General features: G+C 39.9%; 1 protein-coding gene across 4 annotated transcripts in view; it reads right to left on the reverse strand.

Annotated features, from left to right (window-relative positions):
- Positions 1-522: 522 nt before the first annotated feature.
- The window catches only part of commd7 (COMM domain containing 7), a 32,652-nt gene continuing 13,612 nt past the window's right edge, over positions 523-19,562 (reverse strand). For 2 of the 4 annotated variants that reach the window (XR_007957624.1, XR_007957625.1), the window contains 5 exons: positions 17,523-17,571; positions 9,687-9,780; positions 6,951-6,991; positions 6,796-6,868; positions 523-4,710 (listed from right to left, as the gene is read on the reverse strand). Coding sequence is in view for 2 of the 4 variants with exons in the window: in XM_052031647.1 (XP_051887607.1) it covers positions 17,352-17,428; positions 17,523-17,571 (126 nt within the window). In the remaining 2 variants the exon portion in view is untranslated. Of the gene's footprint in view, positions 4,711-6,795; positions 6,869-6,950; positions 6,992-9,686; positions 9,781-15,436; positions 17,429-17,522; positions 17,572-19,562 lie in introns of those variants that run through there. The other 2 variants (XM_052031648.1, XM_052031647.1) reach the window with 2 other exon arrangements.

A 19,562-nucleotide genomic window follows, 5' to 3' on the forward strand; every position in this document is an offset into this window, starting at 1 on the left:
TATCAGCGTGAGGAGGTCCTTGTAAGGTCGGCTGGCCTGGGAGTGTCTTCATCATGTCCAGGTTCAGTGCCTAGTCAACACAAGGTAGTCCCTCTAGCTTTATTCTTTCTCTGTTTAAACATTGCAGTAATGGTACAACTGAATGGCTAGCTAGGCTACATCAGGTGACATATAAGAATTAGCCACATTGGTGGGTCTGGAGTCACATTTAGTTTGGACCAGTAAAGGATAGCAGATTTCCACCCCTGAATCAGATGGGTTTTACAACAATCCAGTAGTTTTGGTGGTCATCGTTACCAAGACTAGATTTTTTTTCCAAATCTGGGATTACTTACTGCATTTAGGTTCCACCACTGTTATGGTGGGTTTGAATTTGAGTTTTTAGGTTGTTAATCCAGGCCTCTAGATTACTAGTTTGATAATTTAACCGCCATGTCCCTGCCATACCCCAGTATTATCACATTGCTGTTTTCGGGGCTCACTGTGTGTTAGGTGGCTGCTCCCCTTTCTGCATTACATGCTGGTAAATTACGGCAGTTCATGCTTTGCTGCATAGAGGAGTCCAACACCAGAGTACAGTCAGCAAAACCCCAGTGGTATGTTATTGGTTTATTGTCACATGTACCAAGATGTAGTGAAAAGATTTCTTTACATGCCATCCTGGCAGATCATGCATTACATAAATACACTGAGCTAGTAAAAAGAAAACAGAATGCGGAATATAACATTGCAGCTACAGAGAAAGTGCAGAGCAGGAAAACAAATAAAGTGCAAGGTCCACAACGAGATAGATTGCGAGATCAAAAGTTCATTTTTAGCAAGTGAGAGGTCCGTTTAAGAGTCTGATAACAGTGGGATAGAAGCTGTTCTTGAGCCTGGTGACACGTAATTTCAAGCTTTTGTATCTTCTGCCTGACGGGAGATGAGAGAGGGGGTTCAATTCCTGCTGCTGTCCTGTAAGGAGTTTATACGTTCTCCCCGTGACTGCATGGGTTTCCTCTGGGTGCTCCAGTTTCTGCCCACATTCCAAAGACGTATGGGTTAGTAGGTTAACATGGGTGTAACTGGGCGGTGCGGGCTCGTTGGGCCAGAAGGACCTGTTACCGTGATGTATAAATAAAAGTTTAAAAGTTTAAGAAGTTTAAAGAGAGAATTATCAGGGTGAGAGGAGTCCTTGATTATGTTGGCTGCTTTCCCAAGGCAGTGGGAAGTGTAAATGGAGTCAATGAATGGGAGGCTGGTTTGCAAGATGGACGGAGTATAGAGCAGTCAGCAAGTGTGAGTTCACAAGGGAATCCTTGTGACACTGATGCTGAGAAATCCCAACAGTTCAGCATGGAACAATTGCTTTTCCATTTGAGATCCAGCAAAATGTTTTGTTTCTTTGCTGCAATTTCTAAAATATATGGCTGACCAAATAGAACCAAGTTACAAAATGCACAGCTATAAACATTTCACTGACTGCCGCGTGATGTTTGTTCATTGTGCATGTACAGTGGAGGAAATGGCAGGAGCAATTAATAGCACACAAGCAGACAGTGTGGATAAGAATTTTGAAAGTATGCGGCCAGGTCATTTTATAAAGTGACATGAAAATAAGTGCAGTATTTGGAAAGAATCTACTTGTTACAGCTGGTGGTGGAAGGGAAACATAACAGAAAGGTTGGAGTATAAGATTTGTAAAGTACGTATCTGGTACTATGTGTGTTCTCCAGGAATGAAAGATTAATCACCCAGAGAAAGCTGCAATGATTCTGGGAGAAAAGAGGGAAATAGAATTTTCAATTTGCATAATGGGCCTGGGAGTATGATGCCATGTCACGTCGCTTCTGTCAGTCTCTTCCTCCATGTTCAGCAGATGAACAAGCCAGCTGTAAACAACCCCCAGATCCTTTTTGTCCCAGAGGGGAAATGCCCAGCTACAAAAGTTCCCATTCTTGGAGAGGCTAAACAATTCTCAGAGATTTTTACACAGAAGTCGCCATGCAGAAATTGATCATTCAAACACAGTGAATTTTCTATGCCTTAAATGGGAACAAACCATCATGTAATCAGAACCTGACCTTCAGAGTGAGGACAAAGACAGACCTTACCCTCTGTTACCTTCAGTGATTTAAAACTCCTTGTTTTTTTTGTCAGGGCTGATGAATGGCTAAGAAGAGTGTGCTTCCGGTGACCAGCTATAATGTAACTTTCATCTTACCAAGACTTGCAGGATTAAAAAAAGATTGTTCTCTCAGTCCACCAATGAAGTAGAGATTCTTCCCCAATGGCTTTGAGTTGAAGGAGGGCAGACCACAAAAAGATCCACATTGGTCATTGCTGGGCTTGTCCATACAGGTTCTAAAGTTCTGGATCCTGAACTTGAGTAGGGCCTATGTGTGAATTCACCTACCACGATGTCTTGACAGAGTGGGGTCATGGTCCAAAGCAAGCGGGTCAAAGACAATTGGAGATTGGATATTGCTGCCTGAACATGCACACAACTGCTTCTCTGTCCATACAGATACGCACACCTTGGTTCTCCTCCCTCAGTCTCTCTCCCTCACTAATATTTCCAGATCACCGCCTGACACCTTTTCCCTCCCTCTCTCAGCCCCCTTCACAACGTTGCCTTCCTCTTTTTTGCACCTCTTACCACTCAGTGCCCTCTCTCCTTTCTTCTTTTTCTTCTTTAAATTTGCCTCTCTTTTTCTTCTGCTCTTTGTCTACCTCACACATCCTCCTACCCATGTATTCAGACCCATACTTCACTCCCTGCCCCCTTGGCTCTCTCTTCACTCTCGTGGTCTGCAGTTGTTTTCCATCTGGTCCCAGTGAGCAAATGATCTGAGGCTTGTGACCCACGATGGACACTCTTCCTGTGGGCTTCCTCTGAATATTTTGATAAATCTGTAATGGCTGCCTGAATGTAGTCTCTCCATATGTTGCTGAGGAACTGAAGGGTCCCAAGTGCATTTCTTTGGCTGTATCCTCAGTCCAGAGCGTCCTTAAACAAACATATCCCTCAGTGAATGAAGATATCAATGGTAGTGCTCAAAACCAGCTCCAAATATACCAGCGCAGCCACCTAAGGAAATCCATGTTCGAAGATCAAGACCTCAAACCTGGCTCTAGGCTCATAGTCCATTGGGCAACAGTGATGTTGCCCTCTTTCACATATCAGAGGCATGGACTACTTACATCAGGCTCTTCAAAGCACTAGAGAGGTACCGACAATGCTGTCTCTTCAAATTCCTCCAAATCCAATGGCAGGATTAGTGAATCTACATCCACAGCATCAAGGTTCTCATTATTACTCAACCAGCTCCATTAATGGTCACATGCCCAATCCCAGAACCTAAGTTCCATCACGATAAGAGATTACCAGAAGGCAGAGAAAATGATTCAATGATATTATCAAAGCCCTTCTGAAAAAATGTTACATCCTCATCTGCTCTTAGAAATCCCTGGCCTCTGTCTGCTGGAAATGGAGGAAGAGCATCTAGGATGGCACCGAGAACCTCAGAGCTCTTCCACAGGAGCAATGTGTAGACTAAATGAAAATGGTGGAAGGAACACAGAACCTCATAAGCAACCCACCCTTCTGCCTCACCTGTGCAGAGTCTGTGGATCCCTCTTAGGACTCCTTTTCCCCCACAATTATATATTATTCATAAAATGTGTAATATATAATACAGTATATGTTACCACTCAGAGCACAAGACAGAACTTTCCACATTCATACAAGATTCACATTATATCAGCAAGATGTCAATTTCTACAGATGTCTTTTGCAAATCTCTTGCAAATTTCTACAGATGTACAGTGGAGAGCATTCTGACTGGTTGCATCACTGCCTGGTATGGAGGCTCCTATGCACAGGATTGAAAGAGGCTGCAGAGGGTTGTAGACTCAGCCAGCTCCACCATGGACACAACCCTCCCCACCATCGAGGACATCTTCAAGAGACAGTGCCTCAAAAAAGTGGCATCCATTATTAAGGACCCTCACCATCCGGGACATGCCCTTTTCATGTTACTACCATCGGGGAGGAGGTACAGGAGCCTGAAGACCCACACTCAACGTTTCAGGAACAGCTTCTTCCCCTCCGCCATCAGTTTTCTGAACGATCCATGAACCCATGAACACTACCTCGTTATTCCACTTTTTACACTATTTACTTTTGTAACATAGTAATTTTTAAGTCTTGCACTGTACTGTTGCCACAAAATAACAAATTTCATGACATATGTCAGTGATAATAAACCTGATTCTGATTGTGAATCTTCCTTAACACAACAGTACATAGGGTTTTTACATAGGTTCTAGCCCCTCAGTGTACAATGATGGCAAGGCTTTAACCTGTGGCCTTCCCCATACAGTCTCTGCAGTGACTGTATCAATGTACAGTAAGTCTTTCATCATGTAGTCCTGGACTTTGGAACGTGCCAGTCTGCAATATTTGGTCATGGACATCTCCTTGTCCTGGTAGACAAGCAAGTTTTGTTTTAGGTTTGTTCAGTGTAAGACTTTTCAGCCACGTCAGAACAAACAGAAATTGAATGGAAACAAGATGAAAAACACTATGATGCTGGAGGAACTCAGCAGGCCAGGCAGCATCCGTGAAGAATCCGTGCAGTCCTTTGTTTCTTTCATCTAGGTTCCAACATCTGCAGTTCTTTGTTTCTCTTGAATGGAAACAAGTTGTCCTTAACCTTAAGGATATGCCTGAAGAGACAAGATCACAAGCAGGTGTGCATGCACAGCTTGGAATAATATAGTTTTTAGATATAAAAACCAAATGATAGATCCATTTTTTTGCAGCACTGAGGGCAAATTATATGTATTTTTAAGTTGCAAGAAGTGTTTTAAGTATTGTTGGTTTTAAAAGAATTACAGAGATGTGAAACTGGTCTTTGGCAGTGGTGCTGAAGTGTTGACAGCAAACGGATGGCCTGTTTTATACCCTATTGATTGAAGTCAATGAGAAAACAAACTCAAGTGTAAAATGAGCTCCTGATTTACTCCTGCTCTTGTGTGTTTCACTAACAATCAACTATATGGCCACATTCTCTCCAAGCTATGGCTAAGGGTGCAGTCAGAACATGTACATCATGTTGATATCTTTTACTTTAAATGTGCTAGATTTAGATTTTAGTTTAGTCAACTGAAATTACAAAGAAAACATATAAGATCCCAAACAGGAACATAAAATGCTAAGAGGATTCAGGCATCAGGCAACACAGAGAAAATAAAGAAGTTGTTAATGTTTCAGCACCTCATCAGAAGCTGCATGACATGCTGATGATTTCTGGCATTTTCTAATTCTGTTATAAATTATGAGAAATTGGTCACCTATAGTTTCTAAGAAGTACCTGGGAATGAAGGAGCTCACTTCTCAGGATAGAACTGGAACATTTCCTTGGGGTAAGCAGGAAATTTTTACCAATGAACAAAATCTCATTCTTTAACTTGCTATTAGTGAAGGCATTTTGGACAAGGAATCTAATCCTTATAAAGGTAAATGTAATAATGTTTGCAAACAGTAGGCATGGATCATGTGATGTAATATAATGAGACTAATTATCTCATGATTAAACCTCCAGGAATAGGTCAAAACAAAGTTGGCATCTCTGAAAGCCTTTCATTGGGATTATACCTTTAAAATAGAATATATTAAGTACAACATGTCAGCATCACTGAAGTTTGCTTTTCCTTTTTTCCTACCAATATTTCCCAATGCCTCAATCTTTACCAGCCTCAAAGTAAATTCATCAAAATTCTTTAAATTTTCTTTACCAAATCTGGCAAGTTTACTTTGAGATGGCCTCCTTTGTATGAAACCCTTATGTCAAAGCTGACAGCATGACCAATGCATTTAAGATAACATACAAGCTGTTTTAGTGAGACACCAGGAAGTTTGGAAGTCACATCCAGTGAATTTACTTCCTTCTCCTTCCTTTTCAGGAAGTGGCTGGCCTCTCGAAGTCTAAAAAAGCAGGTGTAAACAGGCAGAAGTATTTTAACAAAAACGGTTTGAAAAAATTGACAGTATTATATGCAGTTTACATACAAATGACACAAACAGACTAATTCTCAGTATTTTATTCTTAATCTGTCCTGTTTAGAAAGTTGGACGCAATTCCGCAGGATATCTCATTCATTTTTTATATATCAGAAAGTGTATACAAGGGTCTAACCACATGCTGAAAGAGCTTAAAGTAGCCCTTGTATTGTGAAACAGGAAGTCATAAACCTGTCTATTTGCCCTTAGTTTTGTTGAACCACTTACTTCCAAAGATTCTACTGTTAAATGTTGATTAGTCTTTATCCTTAGGCTATTGATTGACAACAGGAAAAACAGGTCCCTCTCTGCAGAAAAGTTAAGGGATGTGGTTTACTGCTTTCTCAGTATTTATAAGGAAAACATCCATTAAAATGACAAGCAGAATGGTACAATTGAATATAGCAGGCCACAAAACTGCTATTCTGTTCTCCATCAACTTTTCACACTCTTTATTTAAAGGAACAGCTCAAAATAAACCATTGCCAAATTCACACAAGTTAAATCAATTTATACACTAAATCTGTTGTGAATTACAGGGAGCATTAGTGGAGTAATTTTGTGGCCATTTTTGTTTTGTTCCTAACTCCTAGCACTTCAACCTTAGAGTTTTTTTATATATAGTAATCTTTCATTATCATTAAAGGGTTACTGGCACAAAGGAATGGGACAATTTTAGATGTCAGATACCACTTTTAAACTTAAAGTGAAGGCCAACTATTTTGTAAAGAATTTTGCAGGTTACGCACCTGAAACTGCTGGATCCTTAAAGTTAGCTCCTTACGGCTACCTTTATCTTCCTCAGGGCTGGTTTGGCTCATTCTGAAACATACAGTGAGAAAAGTCAGAAAGGATGCTTTCCAACAAGATTTTAAGAGATGCTCATCTGCAGTTATATAATTACCTGACCCAAAAAATGGAAATATTCAGGAGATCAGGCCCAATCTATGGAGAGAGGAAGAGAGTTTACATTTCAGTTCAATATCCTTTTGACAGAACTCTCACACTTTTACTGAATGTGGATTAATTTCAATTCATTTCAAGTTAATTCTCTGATTTGGTATTCATGTATATCTGTTCCTTCAAATGCAAAGTTATTTCAGAGGGAAATTTCAGATCCATCAACTGTGGATTTGTGCAAAATACCTACAGAGATTCAACTTAGCAGCTCCCTTTCCCACTTCTCTATCTTTTAAGAGTGCCTTTTTTATCATTGCTTTCTCAGAGGGACAACATTTGCAAAGCTAGTATTGTAAAACCTGAGATTGCTTTTGTTTCCCTTCTTCCTGCTGAGGATGAGTTGGTTCCTTTTAAGGGTTCTGCCAAGATGGCAAGAAATTTGTGAATGCAGCCCAATCCATCAAGCAAACCAGCCGGCCCTCCATTGACTTGGTCTACACTTCCCGCTGTCTCAGGAAAGCAGCCAACATAATCAAGGACCCCTCCAACCCCGATCATTCTTCCCTCTTCCTTCGGGCAGAAGAATCAAAAGCTTGATATGCCAGCAGACTCAAGGACAGCTTCTACCCCCATGTTATCAGACTCTTGAATGGACATTTCATACGTTAAAGATGAATCCTTGATCTCTCAATCTACCTCATTACGGCCTTTGCACTTTATCTGTCTACCTGCACTGCACTTTCTCTGTAGCTGTTCTTTGTAGTTTTTCACTGTATCTCAGTACATGTGACAATAAGAAACCAATAATAATAAACCAATAATTCTTAGATGGCTGATAGAGGCAATGTGGGATCTATACGTTCTTCTACAAGTAGTGCAGGCTGGTTGGAGAGGTAGTTCAGGAGGTGTGGTTTTTCTGCCATTTTAGATTAACTTTCAATGCTCCCAACAAAAAGAATAAAGACTCAGTGTGTGCCCCTTCTCCATTTTGTGCAGTCATGGGTCAGGGGCTCTCATGAGTTATCAACGACATTTTTTTAATGGGGGGGGGGGGTTTGAGATCTTCCTTCATTCCTTTTCATTGTCCCCTGATAATTTTTTTTTGCCTTGATGGAGGTTGGAATAGGATGAAAGAAATGTAGTCCCATGCATCGATTCATTTATCCTGCCTATGGATTTGGAGGATTTTACAGTCACAGAGTTGGTGGTACCTCTCCAGTGCTTTGAGATGCCTGTTGCAAGTAATCCATGCTTCTGAAGCATACAGCAAGCAAACGATCACAACGACCCATTAGACCACAAGTTTAATGCCGGGATTACATCAGCGATCAGTTGAGGGAATGGATGGACAATAAGTTCCTTTATAATTATCAGTACTTTATAGTTTGGCACCGTAGAGTGGCACAGTGGTGCAGCTGGTAGATTTGCTGTCTCACAACTCCAATGATCTGGATTCAATCCAGACCTCTGGTGCTGTCTCTGGGTAGGTTGCATCTTCTCCCTGTGACCACAAGGGTTTCCTCCCACATCCCAAAGACATGCAGGCTGGTAAGTTAATTAGCTGTTAGTGTGCAGGTGTGTGGTAGAAACTGGAGGAAACTGATGGGAATGTGGGGAGAATAAAAACGGGATTACTATAGAATTGGTGTAAATGGGTGCTTGATGTTCATGGACTTGGTGGGCCAGAGGGCCTGTTTCTGTGTTGTATGACTCAGTGAGTACTCCTGTCACCATGCAGCTGCTGTGAGGAGCTTTTGGAATGTATATATCCAGCCAGGTGCTGGGGGAAGATGCTGCTGAATGGAGCAGAGAGAAATGAGGGGATGCAGGAATCGCTGGTACATAGGGTGAATGAGTTTGACTGGAAGACAGAGAGTTAAAGAAAGAAATGCACTTACAGATTTAATGAATTTTTAATGAATTTAAGGGATGTACCGAATGCCCGGGACAAGCTTCTGGGCAAAAGCATGTTTGAAATTTATGTATTTACATGGATGGTTGGGTGGGATTTGAAAAATTATAAACTCTCTGGCTTGGTTCTGGTTCAGATTGCCTTTGGTTAGGTTTTAGTTTTATGTCCAAGCAGATCACAGCTTACTTGAAATATCCAGCTGCACACTCATTCAGACCACTACTCATAGATACCACACGGACATCATTCAGAAACATGTATGTCACTCATTAACACAATTCCATCTCTCTTGTAGGAAAAGATGAGAGATAATTGGTAGCAGCAGTGGCAGATCAGTGGAAGCCAAAGGCAGCTCACTACCCACCTGCCTACTCTCATTGGACAAAGCACTGGTCATTACTATAGTGCCTTCCACAGAGGCCACATTCAGTGGAGATGCACAGTTCATTGAAGGCCATGGTTTGCATATGGCTGATTTTACTTCTCACACCCATTTCAGACAGTCAAGAACTTTCACTCGATCCTGGGGTGGTGACCGAGAGCAGGACAGTGACGGTGGTGAAACTTCTCTCACTCAGTCTGGTGCTCTCAGCCACCGGTCTAGATACTGACATCTGCTGATGAGCTTAGCTCAAAGACAGGTAGAGAGTTCATAGAGAATTATTCAGCATGAGTGACTGGCAGGGGGAAAGGATTGCTCAGCTTAACAATTCTCCAAAGGTTGAGGTTGTACACGAGCTCTGCTGCAGAGGGCCCAGAGGAATGCTTTGATGGAGCAGCTTACACAAGAAGGCTGTGCTCAGTGAAATGCTTTGTAGATTTACAGACCTGCTTGGATGTACACAGGAAATGTTGAGGTTCATGGGGAAGTCCAGCTCCAAACTCACACATTCCTTTCTGCAGAGCCTAAAGCCCATTCTTGCTAGGATGGAAATAATAACCAACAATAATCAACAATAACCAACACCTGCAGACCAAACAATAATAGTAAAAAATTATGGCTTCAATTTGGCTAAAAGAGAGCTGTCTTGGTGAATCCCACTTCCCTGCTCCCAACCCATAGCTTTATAGACCATGACATACCAAGTGGCCATTCCAGTACTTTTTAAGAAGACTGTTTCTGCCATGACCAGGAAAGAGCTCCAAATCCCAGCTTCTCAGGTAAAATGCTCTTTCCTCAACTCCACTCTAATCTTTCTTCCAATTACCTTAAAATTATGTCATTTAATTGTTGTTCTTACTTTTAAGGACAAAAACTCCTTCTTGTTCATCCCATCTTAGCGTCTCATAATTTTATACACCTCTATTAAATTACTTCTCATTCTTCTCTCTTCTAAAATAATCAATCCCTCTGTATAATTAATATTCCTTGGCCTCGGCAACATCCTCTAATTGCTTCTCTGCACTTCTCTTATTCTATCTAATCCTTCCTGTAATATGGTAACCAGAAAAGCATTCAGTTCTAGTTCTAGCATGACCTCCCTGATCTTATCTTCTGTACCTTAGTTACTTGTGCTGCTATGATTAGGGATTTATGGACAAGGTCCCTCTGTTGCTTTAAATTTACCATGTATTTGCTTGCTTTGTTTGCCTTCCCCAAAGGCATTACCTTACATTCCTTTGGATTTAATTCCCTTTGTCACTTTCCTTTTCACTTCACTAATCTCTTCACATTTTCCTGTGGTCTGCAACTGTTTCCCTTATTACAAACCACTCAGCCAATTTTGATTTCTTCTGCAAATTTCATAATCATGGCTTCTAAATACCACAAAAAGTTTCTGCTGAGTCCTGGGGAACTCAATTGCAAGTAGCCATCCAGTCACTTAAACACCCATCAGCTATTGCCATTTACTTCCATCACAGCATCTGATGGCAGACATCTCATCTTCCATCACCATATAGGAAGAAGTCATCCAGCATTTAAATTCTGCAGTGGAAGCTCAGAGTACCCTTTTGCTAGCTCAGCCTGTAGTCATGTAAACTAAAAACTAGCTATTCACATCATTGAAGGGCAAACGTGTCCCACACCCCCATCAGGAAGTAAAACACATTTCCTCTCTGTCCACCCTTTGAATTCATGTACACATCCTTGCTGCTAGCAATAGTAAAATAGTAGTTGCGCTATTTAAGAGGGGAGAGAGAAATCAAGGAACCACAGAGTGATTAACCTTGCATTCATGGTAGGGTAAATTAATCTATTATTATGGAAATGATAGGAGAGCACTTAGAAAATATTAACAGGTTTTGGGCAGAGTCAACACAGACTTATGAAAGAGAAACCATATTTGACAAATCTATTAGAGTTTTTAAAGATGTAATTAACAAAAGAGATTACAGGGAACTATTGGATGTAACTTATTTAGAATTTCAGAAAGATCTTTGATAAGGCGCCACACAAGAGGTTATGAAATAAAATTGGAGCACATGAAAATAGGGTAGTATGCTGGCAAGGAGTGAGGATCGTTTAACAGACAGAAACATTGAAAGGTGTTGATGTTCAGAGGGATTTGGATGTCCTTGTATCTGAAGCTATGGAAGTTAACATGCAGCTTTTGTAAGCAGCAAATAAGATGGCAAACAGTATTTTGATCATATTTTTCCCAAGAGGAGTTGAATACAGGAGTAAAGATGTCTAACTGCAATTATATGGGGCCTTGATGTGACTGCACCTAGCACGAGTCTGGTCTCCCAACCAAAGAAAGGATATATTTGCAAAAGAGGAAATGAAATCAAGGTTTACCAGATTTATTACTGGGATGGGGTACTTGTCCCATGGGCAAAGAATAAGCAGAATAGGCTTATAAGACCATAAGACATAGGAGCAGAATTAGGCCATTTGGCCCTTTGAATCTGTTCCACCATTTGATCACGGCTGATTTATTTTTCCCTCTCAACCCCATTCTCCTTGTAACCTTTGACACCCTTACTAATCAAGAACCTATCAACCTCCGCTTTAAATATACCCAATGATTTGATCGCCACAGCTGTCTGTGGCAATGAATTCCAAAAATTCACCATCCTCTGGCTAAAGAAATTCCTCCTCATTTCTGTTCTAAAGGGACATCCTTTTATTCTGAGGCTGTGCCCTCTGGTCCTAGACTCTCCCACTACTGGAGACATCCTCTCCACATCCATTCTATCCAGGCCTTTCAATATTCCGTAGGTTTCAATGAGATCCGCCCCCCCCCCCCCCATCCTTCTAAATTCCAGTGAGTACAGGCCCAGAGCCATCAAACGCTCCTCATACATTAACCTTTTCATTCCCAGGATCCTTCTCATAAACCTCCTCTGGACCATCTCCAATGTCAGCACATCCTTCCTTAGATATGGGCCCAAAACTTCTCACAATACTCCAAATGTGGTCTGACTGATGCCTTATAAAGCCTCAGCATTACATCATTGCTTTTATATTCTAGCCCTCTCAAAATGAATGCTAACATTGCATTTGCCTTTTTACTACCGATTCAACCTGGAAGTTCCTGCACTAGGACTCCCAAGTCCCTTTACACCTCTGATATCTGAATTTGCTTTCCATTTAGAAAATATTCTACGCCTTTATTCCTTCCACCAAAGTGCATGACCTTACATTTCTCTATGCTATATTCTACCTGTCACTTCTTTGCCCATTCTCCCAATCTGTCCAAGTCCTTCTGCAGACTCCCTGCTTCCTCAATACTACCTGCCCCTCCACCTACCTTTGTATCATTCGTAAACTTGGCCACAAAGCCATCAATTCCATCATCCAGATCATTAACATATAACGTGAAAAGTAATGGACCCAACACCAACCCCTGCGGAGCACCACTAGTCACTGGCAGCCAACTAGAAAAGACCCCCTATGTTCCCCAGGGTTTAGGAAAATGAAAGATGATCTCATTGAAGGATACAACATTTTTATAGGCCTTAACAGGATAGATGGAGGGATGATATTTCCTCTTCTGGGTCTCTAGAACCAGGGGTCACAGTTTCAAAATAAGAGTTTGCCAGTCAGGACTGAGATGAGATGACATTTCTTTAAACAGGTGGTTTAATAATCTTTGGAATTATCTGCACAATGGGTACTATGGAGCCTTGGGTCACTGAGTACTTGCAAGGCAGAGGGTAATAGCTTTTTGGATATTAAGGGAATCAAGAGGAATGGATGTTAGTGCAGGAAAGTGGCACTGATGTAAAAGATGACCTTATTACATGGTGAAGCAGGTGTGAGAGGCCAAATTCCTGTTTCTATTTCCTATGTTTTTATGGGGCAGAGATAGTAATCAAAAAATCTTGCAGTCCTGAGCCAGATCTTTAACAGCTTGTTGAAATTGCAGTTATATCAGCAAGAATACAGAACTGCACTGCACAGTGACAGACCTGCGATATAGTACACCTGCCACTAGAGCTAGATATTGACCTGGATCTGGCCTCAGACCCAGAAGCTTGGACTTGGCTCAACATGGCCCCAGCCCAGTTTGCTCTCTGTTCCAGGGGTTAGGCATTAGGTGGGCCTTGGGCAGACAGTGGGAGAGGGGCTAGAGCGAAACCAAGTTTTACCTCAGCTCTCGGGCCTCCTGCTTTTCTCTTGGTCCCCACTTATTGCTGCCAGATCATATCACAGGCTGCCTCATTTAAAGATTTGTAGCTGCGCTGGGGATTCATGGGAGTTGTTATTCAGCTTACAGCCAGGTCAACTAATCTGGTGAGATTCACTTGAAATGGAAGCACACCCTGTGGTGATTCTGGAATGGCAAGTGTTTGTAAGCCTCATGGAGTCATCTTTTGGGCACGATCAGGCCCATCATCCAAAAATGGTGCACCATAGAGGTCACATAGTTGTTCCTAATCACACCTTGTGAATAGTCTTCCTGGCAAGGGCCATTCTCTCCTCTTCCTCCTTTCTTTTCTACCAAATAGCCTCACTTTGTTAGATGTTTCCTTGTTCACTCTGATATTTTGGCCCACAACAGTTGCCATAGCTCTGTCTCTGGCAGCAAGAGGTTTAGGCTAAATTTACATGTAACTTCAGCCACACCACTCTCTCAAAACTTCCCAAACCCTAATGCTATCCAAATAGTGAATGGCACCATTTCTCCACATTCTGCTCTTTTTCAAATCAATTGCCAATTATTCTCATAGTAATTAATGGTCCCTTCAAAGAACACAGGTTGAGCTTTTCTCCCTTCCATGAACCACTGGGCTCTGGAGACAAGTTGAAGATATGATGCTGCAAGCAACATGTCAATTTGCCTCTCCTGCATAGAACATATGAATACCAATTTGAATATTGTGAATGGGATTGGATATGTTAAATGAAAATGAAAAAAGCTGCAGACACTGGAAATCTGAAATAGAAACAGAAAAAATGATGGAACACTCAGCAGAACTGTCAGCATTTCAGATCGAAGACCCTTTGTCAGACTAATGGTCTTAAATGGTCTTAAACCTAAAGTGTTAGCTTTCTCTTTTTCTACAGAGACTGAACATTCCAGCATTCTGCTTTTATTGTTGGTTATGCTAAAACTGCGTTTCTAGCACAGTATTCCAGCCAAATCAGCATCCTTAGTGCCTAAACAGTTCTCCAAACATCATCACAGCTCAGTGAGTTTAAGCAGCAAGTAGGAGCTGACTAGACAAAACCCCAAATTGGTTTTCAGTTTGTGCTGCAATAGCTGGTAACAGTAGAAGTACAACTAGCCTCAGCATTCTTTCATTGGAAGGAAACTAAAATATATTGATTGCTACCTAGTGGTCCTTTAAGGGTACCAGACTCAATTAAAGCCGCAGTATCCCTTGGTCAAAACCCTACAAACTCTCTACCTAGGTTCACAGATGATAAATGACCACTTGAAGGATGTGCTGTGGGACAGCTAGAAAACTGCAGCCCAGACAGAAGTTATGCCTTCTGTAGAGGCTAGAAAAATTGAAAAAATAAATTAGCATCATAGATTTAATATATTACATCAGATTCATTACCTAGATTATGATTATACAAGAACATTGGTCCATGTAACATCAGTCAGTGCATTTTAAGGTATTTCACCGTATTAGTGTTGAGAGATTTCTGAAATTTTATAAAATCTCCCAATTCTTAAATATTTCACCAAATTTGAATTGTAAACCATCTTGTCATTAAAGAGTTGATTCAGACCTATGGTCTTGTGCAACTATGCCTATGAAATTCAAGATGTATAAATGATGTTGAATTTAAGCTCTGAATAAGAGATCCATTAACAGTCAAAGTTTTAAATGTTGACTATTTGGTCAAGGACTTACTCAAACTAAATGCTTTAACTGAGATAAATACTAAGCATGATTAAACATTACCGCAGCAGTTTGTAAAAGTTTAAAATGCACTTAAATTTGTATTGATTCTACTGTTTTTGGAATTTGATGTCAGATTAATTGGCCAATTCATGTGTGGAGAACATAGCTGCAATCAGGGTATAACTGGCATTGTAATTTTAGTACAAAAATTGTGTTAAAGTTACTTAACCTATTGTAGATGTACTGGTATCAACTGGAGATGTGACAAATGAGTAACAGGATAAAGGAAGGTAAATAAGGTGGGAAGAAAGGGCAACAGTAGACAGGGAGTAACACAACTTGTATTTTTTTTATTGACAAAGCTCATCTGTACAGCACTAATCTTTACAGCTGGGACTCGGTAATTAAAGTCCTTCTGAATTTACTAGGTTTAATGTTATACACAATGTTGCATACTATAAGTTGATTAAACATTACTGTACAGTTTACATTTCCTGTATCATTTAACTGATTTGTTTCCGTAGACGATGCAAGTTAAAATATTAAATCTTTTTGGTGCTGGATGACAGGTTTTATACACATAGGATGCAGGGATCAAGTGTGATTGGGGAAGGGGGATGGGAGGTTTATTATGTAGTCAGTCATAGCACATGTGCCACAGTTCCAGAGAACCAATTAAGCAGCCAAAAAGAATTTATCGTCTGCCAACAGCACGCAGGAAAGGGTATAATCTGTAATGAATGGCAGTTTTCCCCTCCCCCACGCAGCACAACTGAAAAAAAATCACATTCAGTGCTTTCGATTTGTTTTGTCTTGTCTTTATTTCAAATTACTGATGAACCAGAAATTCGAAACTATTATACTGATAGGTCTATATTTAATCAAATATGCTTACACATCAAAAACCCTTGCAAAATAAAATAAATATTCTGGATAAAATATGGATTTTAAACTTATTGTTCTTTATATAGTAAACATATTGTGTGCTCTAAATGGTCTGGTTAAAGAGATCCAAGTCAATATTATACAATAGCTGAATGTTTTTAGGGTGCAATTGACACCGTGATTTTAACATCAATCCCATGTGTTTCAATTTACATTGACACCAAGGTTGTAAGGTTATTCTAGTTAAAGTCCAACTCTGAAGTAATTCCTGGATTTCTGTTTATGAGGTGTTCCAGCCAGACAGAATGGTGTACTCCCTGGTTGAAATCCTTGAAGCAGACCAAGAAGTGCAATAAATTATCAGATGGGAATACTTTATGATGACAGTCTTGCTTGTTTCATGGTCTGAATCTATTGTCACAACTGCACTCATATCCAGTGACAAAGTTAATATGTCACCCAGATTCACCCAGGAAAAGAAAACAGTTATTGTTGGATACAAGAAATGCCATGCAATGCATAGTACTCAATTAACCAATTTAATTCCCACCTGGGAATTGTAGGCCCATCAGACGTTCAATTCATTTATATTTCTCACTAATTGTATATTGAATTATATTATGTTGTATAATTGACAGATTATGTTAAATTTTTTATTGGCCTTAACATAATGGAGGGTTCTAAGAGATGTATACAGCTTTGCATCACTTGCTCGAACTCCTAGCAACATCACATAAATACTTTTGATAATTGTGGTTACCTTTATGCTTTACATGGAACAGGCTTTTACTTTTGAATAAAATAGCGAGAGCTTATGGTGACTAATGTATGTACCAGTAGATAAAGGTTTACTTTTATACACCTTTTTGAGCCATAGCCATGTCCAAGCTGTAAGAGTTCACTCAGATTTCCTATTCAGAATGATAATCCCCTATTTTGGCATATTGACTGTGAACTGTTATGGAACAGCTGTTTCTGTTAACTGTTTGGTAACTTCCCATTTTTATTTTACAGATTTTAATGTTAATTATACATATTAAACTAAATTCCACTTTGACTCTGAGTCACTGAGAGTTCCACACTCAGTGAATTCTCAACATTAACCTTTATTTGCACTGCATTCATTTTACGACAAAGCAGAAAACGAATACTTGTCTTAGAAACAGAGTACTTTGATTTACATAATAGTTAAACTATGCTAACAAATAATTGATAGGAACAGTGGAAACCATCAATGGACTCCATCTAGAGCTTCAACAGTTAACAAATCAAGTGTTTTCCAAAATTTCTATGTACATGCAATTTCTGGACAAGTAGAAAGGAATCTTGTTTAAATAATTTAATGCAAAATGAAGTAGCAATTTAACCAAAACATTCAAGGCTAGTCTTGGCTTGTTCCATTTCATGCAGGAAGTTATAAAATTGTGGCAAAGTCAACTCTAAGTAAACAAAAATAAAAATACATTAGCGACTACCCTAGACAAATTTATGCAATTAAAAGGCACAGAAAATTCAAAGAATGTGTATACTAACCCATGTAAATAATTTCACTTTTGTTCCCCTTCTTGATAACCAACTTTAACTGAAATATAAAAAATCAAAACAATAGTTAGTTACACGATGAGGGTTACGAGATTGCTGAACAACTCTTGTGCAATTTCTCGTTACATGGCAAATAAGTTGATTAACAGCTAACTAATGATCATTTACCAAAAGATGAAGAAGCTAGTTTCCAGCAGTGATCAGAGGTCAGAATTTATTCATGATGTTAATATGAAAAAATTGCTTATGTTGTCTGCAAACTTAGTAGCATTAATCATGTTTTGGGTAATGTTTTAAAAATATTTCCAATCCTTCCTTCTTCCCTGATATACACTATAGTCAAGCAGCAATGCAAGAGATCATTTTCCAACCTCCCTGCCAATCTTCCAGTGACTTGTGGGAAATTTTAAGCTCAATTATGAATAATATTCTCCAAGTCTCTCTTCCTACATAGAGAAATGTCTTGCCAGTGCTGTCTTTATTATCTATGCTGAAGGCTCACCACACTGGAAGCAGAACCCTACTGTCCTTGACACTGTGGTAGAATCCTGTGCTATCCTTTAATGAGGTTTGTAAATTTGAGGGCTGCTTAAGTTCTGCCCCAAAAGGTTACCTCAAATAATGGTCCAACTCTATATATGAATATCATAACTTTCATGAAATAATTTTCTGTAAATTCAACCAAAGTTTCCGCATAGATAATAGAATAAATTGTAATGCTAGCTTTCCACATGTATAACAATCCAGAGTACCTGCAAACTACTAGTTTACCTCTGACCCTTCATTCTTTCTAAGTCCCGTTGCTTCCCAAATCTGTCCCATCTTTCCTGCAAACTCATGTATAAATCCTCTAATCAGATTTCTACCATGCCAACAGCACTGAGATGCCCTTGACCAATGTCACAAATGGCATTCCATCCTTTTATCCTTCTCAATCAGTCAGTCTTTGACATAGTCCTAACATTCCTCCATTATCCAGCAGGTAGAAATGCACTCTCTGGGTTCCATTCTTATCTCTCCTAAAATGCCAAAGAATTAGTCGTCATGGTTTCCCTTCCCACCTCTGAACCATTACCTCTGGTAACCTCACCGACAATCCAGCATTTGGCAACTTCTTCCAAAAACACATCAGCTCCCGGATGTCTGCAGATTACTACCCAGCTCTTTTTTTGAAAACAGTCTCCCTTGAACCCTCCACTATCTCTAAACTCTCACACCTCTTGATGAATGTCCTGTACTATAAAGTGGAAATTTCCTCCAAATAAATATTGTGAAGACCAAAGCCATCGTTTTTGCTCCCAGTCAAAAAATTCCAGCCACTGATTCCATTTTCTCCCCCCTGAACAATGCCAGAGGCTAATCTAATAGCTTACAGTCTTGGTATTTTGCCTGACCATGAGATGAATTTCTGAACCAATATCACTAAAGCCACCCGCTTCCATCTCTGTGATGTGGGCTGAATCCATGCCTTTCTTAACTCACCTGCTGATGAAAATCTCAACCGTGCCTTTGTTACCCCCAATGACTCTTGGAATTCATCCTCCCTCCTTAAATACACCACAACATTCTATGCAAAGATGCATTTCACTATTTGTACATGTGACTAATAAAGAAATCTTATATTATCTTACTGGTCCACATCCCAATATGTCCTGTGCTTTCTGACCTGTAACAGCTCTCAATTAATCTGTTATTTAGATTATAAAATTCTCACCCTTGTTTACAAATCCCTCAGTGACTTCCCTCCTAGCCCTATGTATTTTCTTGAATCCTATTCCAAAAATACAACCCTTTAGGATATTTACATTCCTCCAATTCTATCCTCTTGCACAACACCCCTTTCAATTGCTCCAACGTGTCTGTCCTAATATCTGGAATTCCCATCCTAAAAAACATTCTCTTTCCCACTTTAAATTTACACAAAATCTCTCTCTTTGGCTATGCATTTGGTCAGCATCGCTATTATTTCTGAATTTAATGTGACATCAGATTTTGTTTGATAATGTTCCTGTACAAGTACCATATGTCATT

Source organism: Pristis pectinata, chromosome 16 (assembly GCF_009764475.1).
Source record: "Pristis pectinata isolate sPriPec2 chromosome 16, sPriPec2.1.pri, whole genome shotgun sequence".
Lineage (NCBI taxonomy): Eukaryota > Metazoa > Chordata > Chondrichthyes > Rhinopristiformes > Pristidae > Pristis > Pristis pectinata.